The sequence below is a fragment of the Vanessa tameamea genome, chromosome 31 (assembly GCF_037043105.1).
Source record: "Vanessa tameamea isolate UH-Manoa-2023 chromosome 31, ilVanTame1 primary haplotype, whole genome shotgun sequence".
NCBI lineage: Eukaryota > Metazoa > Arthropoda > Insecta > Lepidoptera > Nymphalidae > Vanessa > Vanessa tameamea.
In genome coordinates, this window is record NC_087339.1 from 4,022,898 (window position 1) to 4,045,292 (window position 22,395).

General features: G+C 32.2%; 1 protein-coding gene across 2 annotated transcripts in view; it reads left to right on the plus strand.

The window, feature by feature from the left end:
- Window positions 1–2,585: 2,585 nt before the first annotated feature.
- The window catches only part of LOC113394099 (segmentation protein cap'n'collar-like), a 120,458-nt gene continuing 100,648 nt past the window's right edge, over window positions 2,586–22,395 (plus strand). Inside the window, exon 1 of one of the 2 annotated variants that reach the window (XM_064220134.1) lies at window positions 2,586–2,698. In XM_064220134.1, coding sequence (XP_064076204.1) covers window positions 2,615–2,698 — 84 coding nt within the window. In that variant the 5' untranslated portion in view covers window positions 2,586–2,614. Of the gene's footprint in view, window positions 2,699–3,366; window positions 3,626–22,395 lie in introns of those variants that run through there. The other variant, XM_064220131.1, reaches the window with a different exon arrangement.

Here is a 22,395-nt window from a genome sequence, read left to right on the forward strand (position 1 = left end):
CCATTTTACTTGGGGTCGGCGCAGCATTTCTTCTTCATCCATACTTACCTGTCAGACATCATCTCACAAGTAACATTCTTTCTAACCATATCGTCTTTCACACAATCCATCCATCGTTTCTATGGTCGTCCCCTTCCTCTATATCCATCCACGTCCATGCTCAAAACCTTCCTCACAACATGGTCCTCATTCCTCCGCATAACATGCCCATAACATGACAGCCGGTAGTTGCTTTCTTGTGTATGATTATATTATCTATTTAAAAAAGTAGTTCCACGTACGTACGCGCGAGAAGTTCAGCGTAATACATATTTTAATTGCAAGCGAATAATAAAATAACAGTAATTGTTATTCTGATAAATGTAACTTCTTTATTTTCTACTACATGCTATTAAATTCACTGACAAAATTGAACATTCAAGTTAAATTTATGATAAAATAAACAGTTTTAGTTTTGTAGTTGTCTATTTCGAGCGACTTGAGACTTAAATGGCGGTTTAGCGAAAAATTTAATGTCATGTAGTATGTTTAGATGTAAAATTACGATTCAAAACTGCTCATAAAAGTCTACTCGAATAACGTATATATGGATATTGAGTTCCAAAAAATTTACTAATTATTTTTTCAAAGTGTCAAAAGCAGTGTCACTTCTAAAAATGTTCTATCTAAATAAATATAAAAAAATAATTTATTTCGAATCATCATGTCAGTGATCACATGCTTTTCTTTAAATTTAAATCAAAAGTATAACAGTGTAGCACCCGCTTTAGTTTCAACGAGAAATCATTAAGATAAAATGAAATAAATAATTAATTAACTTTCTATGATTTATGATAAACTATCAACTAACTATGCGTCTTATAAATCTCATAGAGTAATTGTGATTTGTCATTGCGAATATATCATACATACTTTTTCTTTAAAGAGATTTTTAAAAAACAGACAAAGATACATTCCGTAAAGCCTTGTTTAGTTTTATTTTTTTTTTAATAATCAAATCATCACAGATGCGTTACGTCTATGATGTATCGTTTATTTTTTCTTGATTTAAGTTTATCGGGGTATCAGTTGAATTTTATTTTTTACTTTTATTTATATAATTAATATAAAAAAATAACACGTAATACACAACAAAGTCAATCAAAAATCTGTTATATACTCAAATAAACCATATTTTTATACGAATAGAACTGCTATTACTCATAGTCTCTTTTTAAAATTTAAAGTCATCGACGTAACGCAGGGGTATATGATACTGTCCTGAGTATAAATTAATTCTTGAAGCTTTTATATGTGTGTGTAAATGTCAAACATGCACACAATCCATATAGAATGAAGTTTGGGCATTTGACATCCCGTTTGACGTTCTGTCACAGTGACATTCACAGTAAATCACTAAAAATTAAATCTCGATTGATGGCAGCGTCGCATTTAAATTATTTTTAACGAGCCAGCATGTTTTATCAGAACTTATGATGACTACACTATAAATTGAACACAGAATTTAATACTTAATTACTCCATTAATAAATAATTTTACAAATAAATAACAATTAGTATTTCATAAGTCGTTTTAATATTATGTAATGCAACTAATAACTTAAATGATGAGTTTCATTGTGATGCCTAACTGAATAAACTAGTAAACGAATAAACATAGAACTCTAGGAGAAAGTTTTGGTTTGGTTTGGTTATAATACATAGCAAACAACTGGTCAAAGAGTTTGTATAAAAAAACTAAATCCACTACTAATATAATTTTCATAGTATATGTTTATAATTAGACAGATATAAAAAACACTCATGTAAGTGTCATAAACAAAATAAAACTATAAATATAATTATTCACATCAGGTCCAATTAAAAAAACAAATGTTTATCGTATTTAGCAAATTGAAACGCATTTATTTAAATTGCGTTTCAATAGTGGCGTGATTTTTAAACTCGCTACTGCTCGACAGATGGCGCGCTTTAATTACCGATGTAATGACACTATATACTGTTGTTTGAAATTAATAACCTTGAGCTGTGTTAACTTGATTGATAGATTGAAAGATTAATTGCTTGCCGCATGTGATTGTCAGATCGATAAAAACAACATAACGTGTATTTCCAATAAGACGTATTGGTTTGTATTATATTAGAAAGGCGGGCAAATCTGCCACCTGATATGACAGTGGAGCTATAAGAAATATTAACCGTTTTTTACATTGTCAAAGCTAAGGAACTAAGTTGTTATGATTAACTAAGATGTCTTGTTGTTATGTGCCTGTAGTTACACTGGCTAACTCACCCTTAAAACCGGAACATAACAATAATAAGTTTGTTGTTTGGCGGTAGAATATGTAATTACGGGGTAGTATCTACTTAGACAGGCTTATACAAGCCCTATCACCTTGTAACTCACCAAAGGTACAAATCATAGTTAAATATCTTGTAAGTCAAATATGAATATATAACATTTAATAATATTATTAAAGAAATAACGAAAAATGAAATAATTAATTAATGATAGATGTTTATATATAATCAGATAAAATATTAGAAATATATTATTTGATTGACAACTTTATACTTTGTTCCAGTGCCCTGAAATTAAAAAAAAAACAACAAAATGCTGGACGATGTACTGCCAACCATGAGGAGCCTGAGCCCCGATTCCATAGATGTCGCTCCGATCAACAAAAAATATATACCAGTGAGTAAACTTGAAATACTTTTAAATTGTGCCAGTGTGTTTTGTGATGAAGGCTTCATCGTTTAGATAAAATATTTTTCCATTAATTTCATTTATTTAAGATTTTTAGTATTTATACAAAGTGATAGTATATTTTAATAAGTGTTTAACGGTTTTAAACCGAGGAATTTGAAAATATTTATAAGAAATTACTAATTTAGAAGCCGTATTTAATTATTAAGGAAAATGTAGATTATTTTTAAATCTTAATTTTTAAACAAGCAAGCAAGAATCTTATGTAATGTTGTTTAACTTGTATTAATATTATTTTAAATATCTGTGACAGCGTTAATAGAATTATTTCCTGAAAATAATTATTACCGTTGCCGTGAATGTATTAACCTAATCTTGAACTCTAGTGAGTAATAGCATAACCGATATCTATACTTAAAAATTCCTTTGCTCGCTAACAGATGGCGCTGTGCGATGCTAATAAATAATGTGGCGTAATTAATTTATTTAATTGAATATTATGTAGTAATTGCATGATAAAATAGATTGTATGATGGAAATATATACGCATTTAATTTCTTGTAATTAATATCAAGTAAAATCTATTTCGTTCGTCGCTATAGCTTCGTCTCACTCATTTGTCAGAATGACGTGTCGTCAGCCGTAGTTTCGTTTCGATCCGAAGTCAGTCACAAACAGTATTTACTAAAGTATAATCTTGTTTCGTTTTATTGTGATATAAAAACGTAAAATTATTGTGAAATAGTGTAATTGTGGCTCTAAAAATATTACTCGAGTGTTAATAAATAAGTATAGTGCACTATAAGTTGGAAGAAGTATCGTGTTCCTGTGTAATTGTGGTGTAATAATGAAAAAGTAATTCGCCGTTTTTCCATTGGTTTTACCTCTTTTTGTGGATATCTTCCGTTACTGAAGGTAACGGAGCGTAACATAAGTTTATTATACGGCAGTCTTTAACAAACATTTAAAATAACCTCAAAATATGTATTATCGACGAACACTCATGAAATTATTTCCATTGACATGATACCGAAAAAAATAAAGGTTCTTTTTCACGTCGAATTGTTAGGTTAGTTTTTTTTTCAAACAAAGGTTCTTTATCTAATCAGTTCTTATCAGAATCTTGTATACTTTCAAATAACGTGATTCACGATTAATTTGAATAAACAAACATAAAAGCATACATTATTTACTATGCATATTCTTTATTACAAACGATTACAATATTATTTAAGTACCAGGAAAAGCTATTCTCTTTTCCTTAAAATTTAAAAATGTTTTAATACTATAAACAGATAATAAAATTATTGTACTTTAAAATGTGTTCATACCTTGAAGCACTTGCCCAATTAAAATTTAATATGAATAATATTTTGTAATGTATTGTTCTTAAAAACATGTTTTCTCATATGCCATATAAATATTAATGATAATCTGAATAGAAGACATTTAATTATTTTTTTTTAAATACATCCTTACCAGAACCCAAGTTCATACATTTTTTTTACAAATAATTTTTACTATTTATTTGTGAATATACTTAAATATAGACAAATAGTTTTTGCCTTCATTTTAAAGGGAATTAAAAAAAAAAATACATATTCAAACTTTGAGAAGATTGTGTTATTAAGTTAAATATTAATTTTAAAAAGTGTTTAGTTAATTATCATAAAAATACACTGAATAGATTTTGATGATACTTCTCTTAGCTTATATTCTGTTTTAATGAATAGTCTTTCAGTCTAGTATCTATAATAAGTTCATAGAATATTGTAATGTTTTACAATATCATATAAATGGCTACAGAAAAACAATTCATACAAAAGTTATTGTTTCGATGGACTCTATTCTTTTACATACATTTATTATAATTCTTATCTACCAACTTTCCAGAAGTGTTAGCTTTAGTAATGTTCTCGTTATAGAAAATAATCCTATAAAATAAATGTTGGATTCCAACATTGATTGCAATAAGACGGGTGCTTTAATAATTCTAAATAAATACAAATCTTCAACTAAAATAAGGTATTACAAGAATTCTATGATTTAATGCACACAAAAGTAGTATTTGTAACTTAACACCTGTATAAGTCTAATTCACAATATACAACCCTCATCCTTTATTTCTATATCTAGATAGACTGTTGAAGCTGACAATGTGTCAGAAGAAATTAGTGTCCAACGTTTGGCCACTGAGTACACGCACTAGTGTGACTTGATCAGTATTTTCTTGTCTTCCGTTTGTCAACAGATTTTCTTTTGTTTTGGTTACATTTAGTACCTGTTGACGATCTTCATCTTTTTCAAAATTTATAATTTCGAATAGAAATATACAAATTCATTTTTCCCTCAAATTTTCAATAGTGATTATGATTTGACCATTTTGTGAACACAAGTATAATATTAATTAATATCCATACAAGAAGGGCAATGTATTTATGTGGTTCGTACTAAGTAATAGACTGTCTGCATCCATAAATGTAGCACTGCAGGGCTGAGGTCGTCTCCTTTTGAGGTTCAGATTGTATTACACCACTTTAAGTAAGAATAGTATGTGACCTACACACACATGTGGCGCAATATCTATCCTTATGAAGTTTATGTCAACACTGATTTATATAATTTTCTTAGCAAGGATTACCAACACGACAAACGGTAATTATTAGACAGTAACAGTTGCCACTGAGTTTCTTGCTGGTATGTCTCAGTAGAATCTACATTCCAAAATGTGCTAGCTTCATGTTTAATTAAATTAATCTTGTTTTATTCTTTTACTGGAGACGAAAACGACCCCATGAACAGATATGAGTTAAATATATATTCTTGTTGTATGTTATTTTTTTTTAATACAACGTTTATATATACATAACTTTTAATTTTAGTTGTGTATTCAATTGAATATTTTTGAACAAAGAAAATACTAATATTATAATGTTAATATTTGTTTGTTTGTGACCCTTTCATGTCTTAGCGACTAAACCGATTGTGACATTTTTTATAAAAGGTGAAGTCACTAGTCAGTGAACTCATAACAATGATCTGTTAAAGATTTAAATGTATATACAATTTTTACGCGCGGCTTCGTTCGTCGACAGGTGTGTTGACAGTTGGGATTCACAAATTTCATTCTCAATCGTACCGATCAATCTCTTTCGTGTCTTCTCCATCCTACGTGACATTCGCGAAATAATCTGTGCCCTGTCGGCACAACTAAAAGCAATTAAACTAAGAATTGAACTGACAAATTTCATTAAATTTTATGTTGTGGTTTGGCCGTGAAAGATCAATAGACCGAGCTACTTTCGTATTTATAATATTATTTTATTTATTTATTTATTTAACTCTTTATTGCACACCAAATATACATAAAGATACAAAATATATATTCTTTAAAAGAAAATTGGCCAAGCAAAAGACGGACTTATGGCTTATAAGCCATTTCTTCCAGACAACCTTTGGGTTAGAAATATTAATATTAGTATTATTAGTAATATTAGTATAGATTAGTGAGTAAATAGTAAAAACAAAGATAATATTTATTAGAACGTCCTTGCGAACGGTCGGACGTGGGTTCGTTGACCGTGTTTGCTAAATATAATCGCGCTCACGCTGCTCTTGGACGTGGAAAAAAGTTGAAACGATTTTACGCGTTTTGAAGGTTAATGGCGAAAGATAGATCGGTATTACTATTGAATGGTTTTATTTCGGTTGAATGTTAATGTTCCACTGGTGGGACAGCTCGTTTTAAGTTTGGTTTGTGTGATTATTTAATTGAATCCAGGGCCGTAAGTTTAAGGAGCCCTGGGCTAATATTTAGGGGCCCATCTAAGACATATCTGAACGTAGACTTGAATTAACTGAATTTAATGGGTTTGATTAATTGTAGGACTCGTAGGCCTGCAAACCATACGATCTGTTTAATTTAATAAAGTTATGTATTATTTCGCATTATTGTCTATTTTTGTCTTTGGCTTGACTTAGCTGGGGCCCAAAAAGCCATATGGTAGATCCGGCTCTGATTGAATCCAATGAATTTATAGGAATTAGCGCGCGAATATTTGACGTTTATTGTTTCTTTGTAACCCCGCGATTGTCTGATTTGATTGACGTATGCGCTGAGGCATCGGTATTTTTTTTTCCTTATTCAGCTTTATTTAACAATTCTTTAAAATGTTTATTAACATATATTTAAAAAAAGAAAAAAATTGTGGCAAAAAAAAAATTATCTGATAGAAAGGTAATTTATACAAATATAGGTTATACTTGTTAATAAACCGCAACCCATGCGAAGCCAGAGGGAGTGCTAGTCTGAATATATAATGATGAACATAATTAAATATGTCTCGTAAAAAGTGCGCCAAGTGCGACCAGAGACGTTTTTTTAAATGTTATTTTACGTCTTAATTTTATGTAATTTATCTGTGAAATGTCAACTTTCGCGGTCACCTGATTTTTTGGCGGTAAAAGAAAGAAAAATCAACAGATATTTGTTTTTTTTTTAGTGTTTTTTAACGGCGTATTTGTTTTTAAATGTACTAAAATGAACAGTTTTAAAATCATTTTTTAAGAGCTTGAAATAATCCATCATATGAATATAAATTTCTAACATTTTATTGCGGTCAACAAATTTTAATTTTTCGATTTTTTTTAAACAATAAAAGAAAAAAAAAGTTTTTGTTTATTTTGTTTTCTGTACCCCCTAATTATACCGTATAGGGGTTGATTTTCTGATATTTGTTTTGAAGGAATGTTTATATTGGTTTCAAAGAAATTTATTCTCATACGACTTCAAATTTCACTTAAAATTAAGTGTTCAGTGTTTTTAGCGTGACGAGGTAACAGACAGAGTTACTTTCGCATTTATAATATCAGTAGGATCTTTTTATTGCCTTATTCATTACATTGTGTCACAGTATTTATTATAAAGTTATTGAGAAGTCATATTTTTTAACCCCTAAAAGGTGATACGTTTGGTTTAGAAATTTTACTAACTACTAAGTTAATTTTGGTAGAATTATAATGGTAATTTAACGTCTATTTGAATAAAGAATATTTATACGTCAAGAAGTTTTTACAAAACGTGTTTAAAAAAATGTTGCGTGATGTTTGACGGCGTTGGTGGATTCCATATACAGCCTAACAAGAAAAAATTATTATATATTAATCCAGTATTTTATAATAATAAACAGACTAAAAATAAAGAAAAAAAAACTATGAATTTACAATTGTAGGAACGAAGTTCTTTTATGCGGCTTATTACTATAAGCCGCATAAAAGAACAGCCAGTTCAGTCTACTGAGTGAACTGGCTGAAATGGTCACGTAAGGAATAAGCGTTCTGCCCCCTCCAGGAGACCTTGGGATCTCTTTGTCTTTCTCTCTGCCTCTTTTCATTGTATACGGTTTTAAATAATGTAAATTTTTTATTGTCTATTAATTATTCTCAAAAGTTGTTAATTTACAATACATAATATATATAATCTAAAACAAATTCGATCCACGACTAGTTTTTTTTTTTTAATTTTTCATTACAAAACATTTTAAAAAAAAGTTGGTACTTATATTTTTGTTCAATTTGCACTGACATAACTGTTATTGTTATCCGGTCAGTCACACTGTGACTAATGGTCACGTGACTATGACGTAAACTCCGAATATCTTGTCGTATGGTACACCGGTTATTATCTGAGTTAAATTATGCTTTTGCGTAATTGAGTAACAAACAGAAATGTTCAAATTTATAAATGAGAGGACCATGTGATCATCAGTAGCTTGCGGTAATCGATACTTTTAATATAGATTAGATATTATGTATTTCAAGTGCATTAGTTAATGTACTTTAATAGTAAATTATTGTTCCGCCATTACTAATTTCCCGCCAATCGCATTTATTTCATTGTACTTTTGTTTAGGCAAAGGTAACTTGTGGTACAGCCAACTGACTTTCGAACTACAGATACAAAATTACAAAATAAAAAATATGAAAATTAATAGAACATAAAAAATATTTTTTTGAATTTCATTTGAATATGTCATTGCATGTTTGGGAAAAAAAATTAAAGTTTTTAAACTTTTATGCCATCAATAAAAAAGATATTACCAAGAAGCGTATAGTGTTTAGGTAAATATAAATGTAGGTGTTACGTTCATCGTTCTGTGTGGGTGGTGTGATCTTGGGAGATAAGTCATCGTCATTAAAGGGGCGTCGTCATAATGCAATTGTTTTCGTGAGCTGTATCGTTGGCTGTTTGTTGATATACCTTTTTATATAAATTCGTAATTTAGCTAGATCGTTTTTTTTTAAATTATACTGTTAAAATTTTAGCTACAGCTGAATTAGTAGTTCAACCATTACATATAGTGTCCAGGTGTCTCGATAATTTATTTTGACTATGACATAGTAATCTGTCATTTGTTAAAAATATCTTGGAATATTTTTTTTCTGACTTCATAGGTAGTATTAAATGTAATAGTGGTCGCTCATTGGTCGAAATTCGACTGTCACTCAGGAGACAAAGATTATTTAGCCAATGTCGCGTGCGATTAGAAAACACTATGAAGATAGAACCATGTGTCATTGATTTTTAACTTTGACATGACGTGTGTTGTCACTTGCAATATGAACGTAAACTATGAATGTTTGTTATTATATATGTGTGTGTATCAAACCCTTACACACTTAAATGATTTTTATGAATTTAATGTACTTGTAATGCAATCAAAAATAAATAAAAATATTCTTTATTCAAGTAGACTCGTAAAAGCAGCTTTTGAATCGTCATTTTACAGTGTTGAAATAAACGTAAAAGTACCAAGTTCGGAAAGTAGATTCTACCGAGAAGAACCGACAAGGAACTCAATAGTTAGTTTTCCACCATTTTAATCACAGAGTTATGTCAGTGAGCAACATTTTTTTTTTTATATATCCTGCCTAGAAGTAAATTAATACTAAGTCCACGATTTTTATTTTGAATATAATCTTGTATTGAGTATTTATTGACATGAGCTTTAAATTTTTGTCATATTTGATAGACCTACGTCAGCAAATTTTATGAAAAGCGGTACAAAATGATTGATTTACTTGTATATCAGATAATCTGAAAGTTAGACAAGTGTGGGAAGATTAAATACCCACGTATACTCTATTCCAACCATAACAAGAAAAAAATTCAAATAAACAACATTCGACAGCAAATTGACGCGATATCATTGGCCGAGAGTTCAATTAATCTATGATATTCACTATGGATTTGCGATATGTTTGCTTAGACGTCGACGAAACTGTTATCGGAATTTCGGAAGTAAAATTAAAGTAGAAATAAGTAGTTAAGTGTAATAGTGTTGTATTATAAATAAAGATATATTAATCATAAACTCTTAATAGTGCACAATATAGCATAATATATGTTTGTTTAATTACACTATGATAAACCAAACAATTAATTTTTACCACTAGAGCGTCTTAACGTTTTTCTTAATTATTCGTAAGCTTTTTTTATGTTAGGTGGCAAACGCTTAAATTTGCGGGTCGCCTGTTTTGTTTCAACACGATTTTTAGGACAGTAGGACAAGTATCATCAACGCTGGTTTGTTTGTAAATGGACGGAAAAGAGTTACTACGGATTTTCTTGCAGTTTTATTTGGTAGATATATATATCTTAATACACTTTAATTCGCACCAAGACGGAACAATTACTGTTAATAATAAATCGTCAGTGGAAACAAATAAATCACATTTTCCAAAAACACCTTTTTGGCGCTTAAGCTCTTTTTCCCTTAGGATGATTTCCGATAGGATATTAAACAAGGCTAGATTGCTAAAGAGCGATCTATTCCAGGATTTAGAACTGATTTGGTATCTACATTTTGAATTGTTCTTCTGTAATTTTACACCGTAACTTAACGACGATTTAAATGTCCTGTTATAAGTCCACTTGAATAAAGAACACTTTTCTTTTAATCGCGTTAGCAATTTTTATTTTTTTTAATTTATGAAATCGTGATCCCTACTGCCCATAGACATGAGCGCCGTATGGTTTTTTTAAATCATTTCTTACATAAAACATGCACCACTAACCTTGGGAACTGCGATGGTACCTCTCTTATGTCTATATTTAAACAGGTTACAAGGAACGAACATGTTATGTCCCTTGTGCCTGTAGTTACACTGGCTCACTTACCCTTCAACCGGAACACAATACTGAGTACTGGTTGTTTGGCGGTAGAATATCTGATGAGGGTGGTACGTACCCAGGCGGGCTTGCGTGGTACGTACCAAGAAAATCTATGTCTTTATATTTTTTTCTAAATAATGTTACATTATTTGTCTTAAATTAGAAATTATTTCAAAGACTCTATTGCTGAGCGTACAATGTCGACCGTATTTCCCGAGCAAACAAATAACGAGATGTTTCTCTTAACAACATTAACGTGTACAGTTCACCTTGCCCGCGTCGGAACACATTCAACCCATTGTCCTGTAATTAGTACGTTTCCAGAAATAATTTCAATGATCTTATCTCGACTGAAGTTACTTTAATATTTCCTTTGAAACATGCCAAGAAAATCGTTGGGAATATGGCGTTTGTTTAAATTTGAAACGAGGTTTATATTTGTGTTATTATCACACTGAACCTCTTTGGGTATGGGTTGGGTGCGACTCAAATCGGGTGGACCATGTCTTCGTTTTGCTTGATCAGGACTCCGAGCCTTTGTGAGGAATTTTCGGCTGATAAATCGAACGCATCAAACACATTGCGATAGAATGTAAGCGATATTTATAAAAGAAAATTGAAAAAATTTAAACAACTTTCATTAATAAGGACTTTAAAAGGAGGATTTAAATATTGGCGCCCAACGTGAGCCTAATACATCATAGTACTTGTTAAAAATATTTTATGTATAAATTAGGTACGATACCGATCCTTTCGTAATTGAAAACAAAAGTTTCGTTGTTTTATATTGTAAAAAACAATGCTTATAGACGATCGATTGGACTTCTGTATAACTGTTTGCTATAGAAAAACTTTACGTTTGGTACGTAATACAGGTAAACAAACATTGTAAGGCTTCAGACACGGTCGGCCGTTTTAAAACTTATAATAAAATTTGTTTCGGAGGGTTGACTTCAGAATTCAAATATGAACAATAATTCGTTAATAAAATATAATATACTGAAAACAAAATGGCGTGGGCGGTGACATCAAGGCAAAATTTAATTTCTGAGATTACATCGGCCTCGCATTATTCTTAAAGGACGGACATACGTCACAATTAATTTCACTTGTGTATTTTAAGAGCGCTACTTCGTGATTGTTGTGCTAATTTAACAAACCAACATTTTCCTGTGACTTTGCACACTTGATATATATAGGCACAAGGGATATATCGTCTTAGTTACCAAGGTCAATTCACGATGCAAGGAATGGCTAACATTTCCTATAGTTATGTATTTGGTTAGAAGGGTGAGTGAGCCAGTGTAATCACAGGCACAAGGGACATAACATCTTAGTTCCCAAGGTTGGTGGCGCATAGGTGATGTAAGGAATGGTTAATATTTCTTACAACGCCTTTGTCTATGGGCGGTGGTGACCACTTACCATCAGGTGGCCCATATGCTCATCCGCCAACCAATGTCACAAAAAAAAAAAATAGTGTTAGTCTCTTTGGACAGTGGTGACCACTTACCACCAGGTGCCCCATTTGCCAGTCTGCTTAGCTATAGTATATATAAAAAAAAAAGCTGTGCATTAATCTTTTTACACGATTCTGTCGCAATAAATATAACAGTTTTCATAATTCGGTATTAGTTTGGGCAGCGTTCGTTTCGATAGAGCCTGTTATTTTCTTTGCGACTAGGTTTAAATTATGAGCTATATCTTAAAATATACAACATAGTCGACGTTCTTAATAAAACTAGAAACTATAATTGCAATTGATATATCATTCGTATTAGTAATATCTGAGTGAAAACGGAAATAAACATATAAACATATTAACAGCCTGTAAATTTTGCACCTCGGAGCTAAGGGCTCTCTAATCTCCCTTTGAGGATATGGTTAACATATTCTACTACGCTGCTCCAATGCGCGTCGGTCGATTCACAGGTGGCAGAATTTCGTTGAAATTAGACTATTTATATTGTTTTCCTTCACCGAGCACGAGATGAATTATAAACACAAATAAATCGCATGAAAATTCAATGCTTGCCTGGGCTTGAGCCCGTAATCATAGGTCAAGATGTGCTTTCTAAACACTGGGCAATCTCGGCTCACAAAAAAGTATAGATTGAAGATAAGACTAGCTATTATTGTCATATGATTAAATTTTTCTAAAGTTCCACAAAAGTTAATTTAATATTTGTCCCTTAGTTTTATTTAAACTTCGAACAACATCTTATTGAAACAAATCGATATTTACAAAGTAGAAGTCCCATACAGAGACAGCCTATGTCCTTATCAGTTAAACTGCTTCATTTACTGAGTTTCCATATTAAGGTAAGTTATAAAATGAGAATTTAGACGCCATGACTGAAAATGTTTATCGCAGTGTAAAATTTAGGTCATCGTTTGTCCTACTAAGCAAGTACTCAGTTAATTTTGCTATATGAGAAATATTACAACCTCAATAAAATAAAATTGTTTGGAAAAAATTTTATTGCAATGATAATTATCTACATTCTACGGGTACTGTCGAGTTAGAATGAGGTTATTTTAATCATACATAGTACAAAACAAAGACGCTTACCGCTGTCTGTCCCTATGCATGGTTAGCTCTTTAAAATTTCACAACGGATTTCGATGCAGTTTTTTTTAATAGATAGATTGATTCAAGAGGATGGTTTATATGTATAATACATGCACAATATAGTAGAGAAACACTGATTATTTTAGAGGTTTCTGAATTGATGTCGTAAATAAACACATTTTTTGCGCTTACATTGCAAATGCTGGCTGAACCCGACAAGATAGATCAAAATAATGTACTCCAGTATTGTACACCTTAAAAAGGTCTTCAAAAAGAGCGCCACGCTGTATGTCTATCTCTTAGGGATTGCCCATAATAACCATTTTTTATCCTTTAATTTTTAAGCGATTTTAAGCAATACAGCATTAATCCTTATCCAATTAAATACCTTACATACATTGTGCATTTAATATAGATCAAGATGGCCCTTTACAGCGTGTAATTTAAATGAATATTTTCGAAGATATTGCAGATTTAAAACGCAGGGACATAGCGTTTTATATTGTCTGACTGAAAACTATAAACGTTGTAAGACATTCTGTAGTATATTTAGTATCAGCATTGCACTCGTGCGAAGCCGGGGCTTCGCTAGTAATGTAATATAAGTTGAAGCCCATATGTCTCGATGGTTTGATTTGAAAATTGATTTGATTGATAAAACAAACGGCAAAGAAAATCGCAGCCCTGTGTTTCACTAGTGAACTTAACCCAAGATTGTTACCATCCATCTCAAATATCCTACTGAATTTTTGGATGATCAAATATGATTATTTATAAGCTACAAATCTACTGGTACTAATGGTTGTGGTCTGTAATTCGCTCGCATTTTGAGGGTTATTCTTCAAGTGTTAGGCCATAAAAAAACCTTGTCCTTCAGGGAGTTTTAAGCTTGCTTCATCCCAATTTCATCAAATTTAGTTCGGTCGTTTGGCCGTGAAAGTGCAACAGACTTTACTTTAGCTTTTATAGTATCATTCACTGCGAATTTTCGACTATCTACATAGCGAGCAAAGGACAGTTTACTGCTATGTTACATTATGTTTCAAAGACTAACGGTAGAATCCACATTCCGAACTACTAGTGCTGGTAACACTAAGATTCGCAAAAATTCTTAGTATAACTTACTAGGATAATCTAAAATTTTAATGACCAATTCTAGTATACTGTTTTTTTTTATGATACGTTGGTGAACTGGTAACCAATCACCAACGCCTGTTGACATTGGCCTTGTAAGAAATATTAACCATTCCGCATGTCGCCAATGCATTACCAACATCGGAATTTGGAACCAGATTGGTCTGGAGGTCCGTATTATTAAGAATATTTTCATTTCTGTCAGTCAAGTTTGTAAATAATATGTTTACTCTTTGTATCAGTAATTATTAAAACAGTAATTAGTAATTTAATTATAATTTCACTATAGCCTATTCCAATGGAAGTAGGAAAAAAGATAAACAAACCTCAGATTTACGTATTTCATGCGATTCGCTAATAACTCAGCTATATTGTGCACTACTAAGAGTTTATGATTAATATATCTTTATTTATAATACAATACTGTTACACTTAACTACTTATATCCACTTAAATTTTACTTCCATAATTCCGATAACAGTTTCGTCGACGTTCAAACGACAATCGCAAATCCATAGCGAATATCATTGACTAATCGAGCTCTCGACCAATGACGTCGCGTCGATTTGCTGTCAAATGTTGTTTATTTGGCTTTTCTCTTCTTGTGGTTGGAATAGATTACACATCTAGATAACCTAACATATATTTCATTAAAATTTATAATATGTCGGAATATTTATTGTTAAGCCTCAACGTCCCAAGACAGTTCCAAAGAATCCGGCCATGGTGTCATTACGGGTCATGTGCGTTGTTACATTGAATTGCACAACTTTCAAACTGGACCACAATAACACTTAGTAATCCTGTTTGGGATAGACAAGGTGACGATTGGAGAGTACCGTTGCACCAAGCCCTATCACCAAGTACTTTATAATATTTTGCTCATATTTATTTAAAGAGATGATTTTAATGCCAGCAAATTAGGTCATCTTGAGAAGGGCATCGGAGATGTGATCCTTGAAAACGTGCATACGCTCTAAAATTACAACGTCCTAAATATTTTGATATTTGTGCCAGTTTCAATGAAAGTATCAAATATTTATTAAATATTTTCCATCTGCCTTGTTTAAGGTTAATTGCAAATGGCGAAGGCTACACGATATTGTTTTGTATCGATTTTTAATGCCCCTATAGTCTCTTGGTGGCAGGGCTTTGTGCAAGCCCGTCTGGGTAGGTACCACCCACTCATCAGATATTCTACCGCCAAACAACAATGCTCAATATTGTTGTGTTCCGGTTTGAAGGATAAGTAAGCCAGTGTAACTACAGGCACAAGGGACATCTTAGTTCCCAAAGTTGGTGGCCTATTGGCGTAATGTAAGGAATGGCTATTATTTCTTACAGCGTCTTTGTCTTAGGCGGTGGTGACCACTTACCATTAGGTGGTCCATATGCTGGTCCGCAAACCTATACCATAAAAAAATCGATATTCAATGCTCGTATATTTTCTTATTCAAAATTCTTGTACGTTAGTAAGTATCAGTCGCTGTTGGTATAAGACCTGTCTTTAGTAGAAGTAACTCTTTGACCTACCAGCTCCGATGCGGGTAAGATACGGTATGCGGGTATAATTATGATTCCTCTTCACTATCGACTTGGAAAACGACGACGAGATTCATGCCTGCGATGAACCTCTCATTTTTGACTAAGATCAATGTTTTCTACACTGGTCTTAGGATACCTGTGATTAACACTATATTTATCGGAATATACAACAGTATATTTTTGAGTAACGATTCAAACGACTTCAATACATCATCATCCTCCTGCCCTTATCCCAACTCTACTTGGGGTCGGCGCAGCATGTCTTCTTCCTCCATACTTCTCTGTCGGACGTCATCTCACTAGTAACATTCTTTCTAACCATATCGTCTTTCACACAATCCATCCATCGTTTCCTGGGTCTTCCCCTACCTCTATATCCATCCACATCCATTTTCCAAACCTTTCTCACAACGTGGTCCTCATTCCTCCGCATAACATGGCCATACCAAGACAGCCGGTTTCCGGATAGCTTCTCGGTTACCGGTGCCACTTTCATACTTCCTCTTATGTACTCATTTCCTTACTCTATCCATTCGCGAAACGAGTTCAATGCAATGTTATTTTTAATTGGATATGTGAAGGACAGGCATTTGTTCTATATTTCTTTATGTATAAAAGCGAACTACCGCTCACTGAAACTATGACACTTACAAACTTGAAATTTGTCAGGTAGGTTCCTTATGGACTGCATACATTCGCTAAGAACGGATGCTACGAAACTCCACCCCTAAGGGGGTAAAACGGTGCTTGGAAGTTCAGATAGTTATATATATAATATAATAAAAATGAAAGGTTTGTCTGTGTGCTAACGATAAACTCTGAAACTATTAAAGCGATTTTAATAATTCCTCAACCATTTGAATTCTAGAAGAGAAATCGAGCTATATTTTTTAATAATTACACGTATTTATGTATGTACATAAATACGATTATTGTCATAAACTGGAGTCCCATCCACAAACATTTAATAATATTAGTACTTTTCGTCTCGTCGTGAATTCGACGAATAGTTTTTTGCTCTTTGTGTTGTTAGGGGTGATACGTTTGACCACTTGTGGTATATTTGTGAACAATGCATGTAATTTTATTGATAGTGTTTGTTTGCTGTATGTAATTACACTGGCACACCATCGATTTACGACGAATGCAAAGATACAAACGCATCTGTGGAAAATTTACTGTTGATTGGATCATACTTATTCAAACTAGTTTAAACTGGATCTCGCTACATATGATAATATGTTACTAGCGATCCGCCCTGGCTTTACGAGTGCTATGTATTAATAAATATAATCATATTATATTTCGATTCTATATATATAGCTCTAGGGAATATTCATGATCACGATCATTAGTTCCGAAAATTAACCCCCCCCCCCCCTTCTCCCACAAACTGAGAAAGATATGATTCATTATTAATTATATTAGTATAGATTATTATATTGTCAATGGTTCAATGTCGATCACTTTCCATCTGTATTTAATACGTTAATTTCGAGACTATCAAAATGTGTCAAAGACTTTTTTTTTTCTAATTGCAAATATCTAACCGAAGGCTGTATGGTCGTAGGCATCGCCTGTTTTGTTTTTTTTTTTTCTTATGTGAAATATTATAAAAAACTATGAAGCGATAAAGATGAATTAGCTCATAGCATGGATGATATCACTTGTTGTTTGTTTGAAATAACGAAAATATATTTATTGATATAGTACGAGAACAATTTAGTTGTAAAACTGACATTTAAAAAAAAAAAAATTTTTTTTTTTAAATGTTCTTCTCAAGTCCGAGGTGTTAATTTCCGAACCGGTGGTAGATTTTTGACTATAAATAAGCGAGTGTAAAACTTCTATATCGAATAAAGATTTGTGACTTTGACGTTGACTTGGCGCGTTACTCATTGTGTTTGTAAATATGACTCGTAATAAAACTTCGATCATATCGTGAAATCATACATACATGAAAATCATATATTTTTTATGTATTATAAACCATACTACAAATAACCTTGAGGTATTTATTCTGCCATCAGGTGGACATATGCTCCTCTGGCGTCTGACAAACGATAAAAAAAGTTACACGAGGAATCGCATTAGTGTCAATTTATCTAATACCATATATGTCACTGACACTACACGTTTCGCGCCTTTTTTAATCTGTGGTAAATCAAAGCCCGCCAATACTTAAAAGGCAAAGGAACGATTTATTCGTCATTATGTTCTGTCCTTATCTAATGTCATAAGGGAAAGGAAGGTGACATGTTATCCTTAGTTCGCTTCGCCCTTTCTGTTACAAGGTGACTCGGTTTTGAAGTAAATAAGTTAGAAATAGTTAACAACAATTATCGCTTTGTTTGTAATTGCGTCGAGGTTATTTTTCAATTGTGTACAACCGGCTTCAGAAAATGAAGGCGACCTGGTTCCTTAGTGTTGTAAGTTAAGAATTAAAAAAAAACTTCTTCCAATTTGATGATGTAAATGTAATTATATTTTTATTTAAATTTGAATCTAATTTAATTAACTTATTAAATCATTTATTCGGTTTAATTATCAATAATGCCAATACGCAATGTTCGATGCGTTTTCGCGCGTCTTGGTTGGTCGATACTTTGACAGTATTAGTACGTTACTAAAGAAAAATCTAAATTTCGAATTTAATAAATGTTCTATTTTCAATTTATTTTTCTTCAAAGTATAAAATCGATGGATTATTCGTTTTCATACGTTCGTATGCGCTGAATGATATTAAACTTAAAAAAACATTGTTTTCGAACGTATATATCGACGCACAACCTTGAACTCTAGCGGTCGTACGAAAAACTTCGAGTAAGGTAAACGACGCGAAACGCCATTTTAATTAGAATTCTAAATTCAAATAGGGATCAACGACCAAAGTTTGACAGATAATAAGTTATCTAAATAATACATTTTTTATCTGTATCTGTTTGATCTTTTGTAATATTACGTAGGATATTGCATATTTTTTGCTACGGTTATTATTAAATTTATTTAACTTAGAAATAATTACCAAGTGTTTTTTTTTTTAATTAACTATCTTCGCATCCCAGCTTTGCACGGGCTGAATAACGGTCTACATGAGTAGTTAATATCGAAGGACGAATATACAAAGAAAAAAAAGTTGCGTGGATTTATGTATGCTGGAGAAAAATTCTACTTCTTCGCTGTAATAAAAGATAGTTTTATTTTGGAAACTAGCTGTGCCCGCGACTTCGTGCGCGTTTGAATTTAAGTTATTTGAATATTACAGCGGGACTTTATTTTTTTTCTATATGTAGTTCTAAAATAAAAGTAATCTAAGTTAGTCCTTATTACATCAGCTATCTGCCGGTGAAAGTCGCGTCAAAATCGGTCCAGCCGTTGCAGATATTAGCCGGAACAAACAGATAGACAGACGGACAAAAATGTTGTTTTGGTATATGTACCGTGTATATATACATATGCATTTAGATAAAATTGGTTATTTTAATATTACAAACAGACACTCTAACCTTAAATCTTACTTGGTGGTACGCTTTGTGCAAGCCCGTTTGGGTAGGTACCACCCACTCATCAGATATTTTACCGCCAAACAGCAGTATTTGGTATTGTTGTGTTCCGGTTTAAAGGGTTAGTTAGTCAGTGTAAGGGACATAACATAATTTCCAAGGTTGGTGGCGCATTGGTGAAGAAAGGGTAATTATTTCTAACAGCGCCAATGTCTATGGGCGGTGGTGACCACTCAACATCAAGTGGCCCATTGGCCGGTTCGCCTAGCTTTATTACATAAAAAATAACACTTACAAACTCGATTTAAACTCCAAAAAAAACGCCAGTTTACCATATACGCCATTATGGAAATAAGAAGCGGTAGAATGTTCGCGAAATATCAAGAGAAAGTAGAATAACCGTCGCGAAAGCGTTTATTTTCGTTAAAACAATTAAAAATTTCGTTACTTCATACTCGGATGGCTTTTGTTCTTTTTTTTTTTAAGTTTAGAATAGTATTAATACATTTAAATTAAGAACGCCATTTATTTCACTTATGTTCTCAATCTATGGATGGTACAGTTTTTTTTTTTTTTTTAATCGTGGCAATGTATAATCTAGTTTCTATTTAATTATTTGTTATATTTTATTCTTGTTCTATTAAAATTTTGTTATTAAAATTGCAGGTATAATTTTAAGTTTTGTCGAGGCAGCTATAAAACTGTGTTGCCATATGCAATATTGAAACGAAACGATAAATCATATGTTTTATTTATTTTAATTGATTACCGAGATAAAATGATCGTATAAAAACTTTAACATATATTCGTTTAATCTACGCAATACTGAAATAGACACGTGCTAAACAAAGAACCATAAATCTAAAAACGCAATGCGCTCGCGCAGGCAACGCCCTAATTAAATGCAATTTATTTTTATCTATGATTTTAAAGACGGCGCGAGTGCACTCGACTTTTACGAACACGTGAAGGAAAGCGAAATTATGTTAAAAATATTTACTAAGAAAGATGTTGTGTTGTTTTTTTTTTAAGTATATTTTTGGTGCAAGGGCATTGCAATGATATTTCGCTGGGGGGGAGAATACTAACTAGATAAATATCGATGTACAGATAAACTATGAGGAATATTAATATATAGCTTATTTAATTTAACGCTCGGTTCGGAATGTAGATCTTACCGCGAATGTTGGCAAGAAACCTAATAGTTAACTCTTTGCAATTAAATTATATTTAAATTCTAAGCAGTTTTGACTTTTATAAACTTTTTTTTAATGAGAAATTCTGGTCATGATCCAAATTTACGATTCCTTATATTTTACGTAATATTTATTTACATTTAAGAGAAAATGACCATATAAAAATATTGTTACTACGACACGCCCCGGCTTCGCTCGGGTGCAATTTATTAATTTAAAAAAAAAAGTTAAGTTTTACATATAATTTATACTCTATAACACCCAGGCATGATGTAGCTTTATTCAAATGTTTTTAAAATTTGAAATTTTTAGTTTCGGAGATTGCTCCATGCATACAGACAAACAGAACCTCTTTGTAACATTATTGTAGATCATAGATAACATTACGTCAATGGTAAGGATTAAACGCAAAATGATACTTTTGTGAAATGAGATTTATTGTAAATAAATTAAAGGTAATTTTTCAAAAGCACCATGTGGCGCTTGAGCTCTTCTTACCCAGCGACAGCGATAATGCCCTGATCCATTCACATGTGATACTAGACAACTACACGAGATATATTATAGTATGTCCGCGTAAGAGCCGAGATGGCCCAGTGGTTAGAACGCGTGCATCTTAACCGATGATTTCGTGTTCAAACCCAGGCAGGCACCACTGAATTTTCATGTGCTTAATTTGTGTTTATAATTCATCTTGTGCTCGGCGGTGAAGGAAATAATCGTGAGGAAACCTGCATGTGTCTAATTTCAACGAAATTCTGCCACATGTGATTTCCACCAACCCGCATTGGAGCAGCGTGGTGGAATATGCTCCAAACCTTCTCCTCAAAGGGAGAGGAGGCCTTTAGTCCAGCAGTGAGAAATTTACAGGCTGCTAATGTATGTATGTATGTATGTCTGCGTGTGTTTTATATATCTAATTGCAATCGGTCTTCGTAAGGATGTCTACCGCAGCTAAAATAGATCGTTCAAAGAAATAACTTAAAAAATCTAAATGTCCTATCAAAAAACTGCTAAATAACGTACTCGATACAAGATTGTGTTAAAGATGTGTTTAATGATTTTTAGGCAGGATATATAAAATTTTGATTGTACTTTACTGATACTTAGGTTTGAACTCGCGATCGTCTTGCTGTTCAATATCAGCTCGGCCATGTGCAATATTATTTATTGATGTTAAAAATGGCACAAACCTTGTTATCATGAGTGTGAAATTATTTAAAATCTTCGTCCATCTTGGATCAGCGCCATGACGGGGAAACGGCCTCTAAGTCATTCGAAAGACGAATTCAAAAAGAGAACGCAGTAAAACTTCGTTGCATTTATAATCTGTTTCAATGGAATATGCGAATTTATGTTTGTATATATATAAGTAAAATTGTAATGTATGTTTGTGATATTAAAATTATTAGCTGAACCTGCGGCTTTACTCGCGCGAAATTTATAAAATGCAAAATTCCAACCCCTGTTTTACCCCCTTAGGGGTGTTTTTTTTGTAAAATCCGTTCTTAGCAGACGTCTACACCCAATAAGGGATCTACCTGCCAAATTTCAAGTTTGTC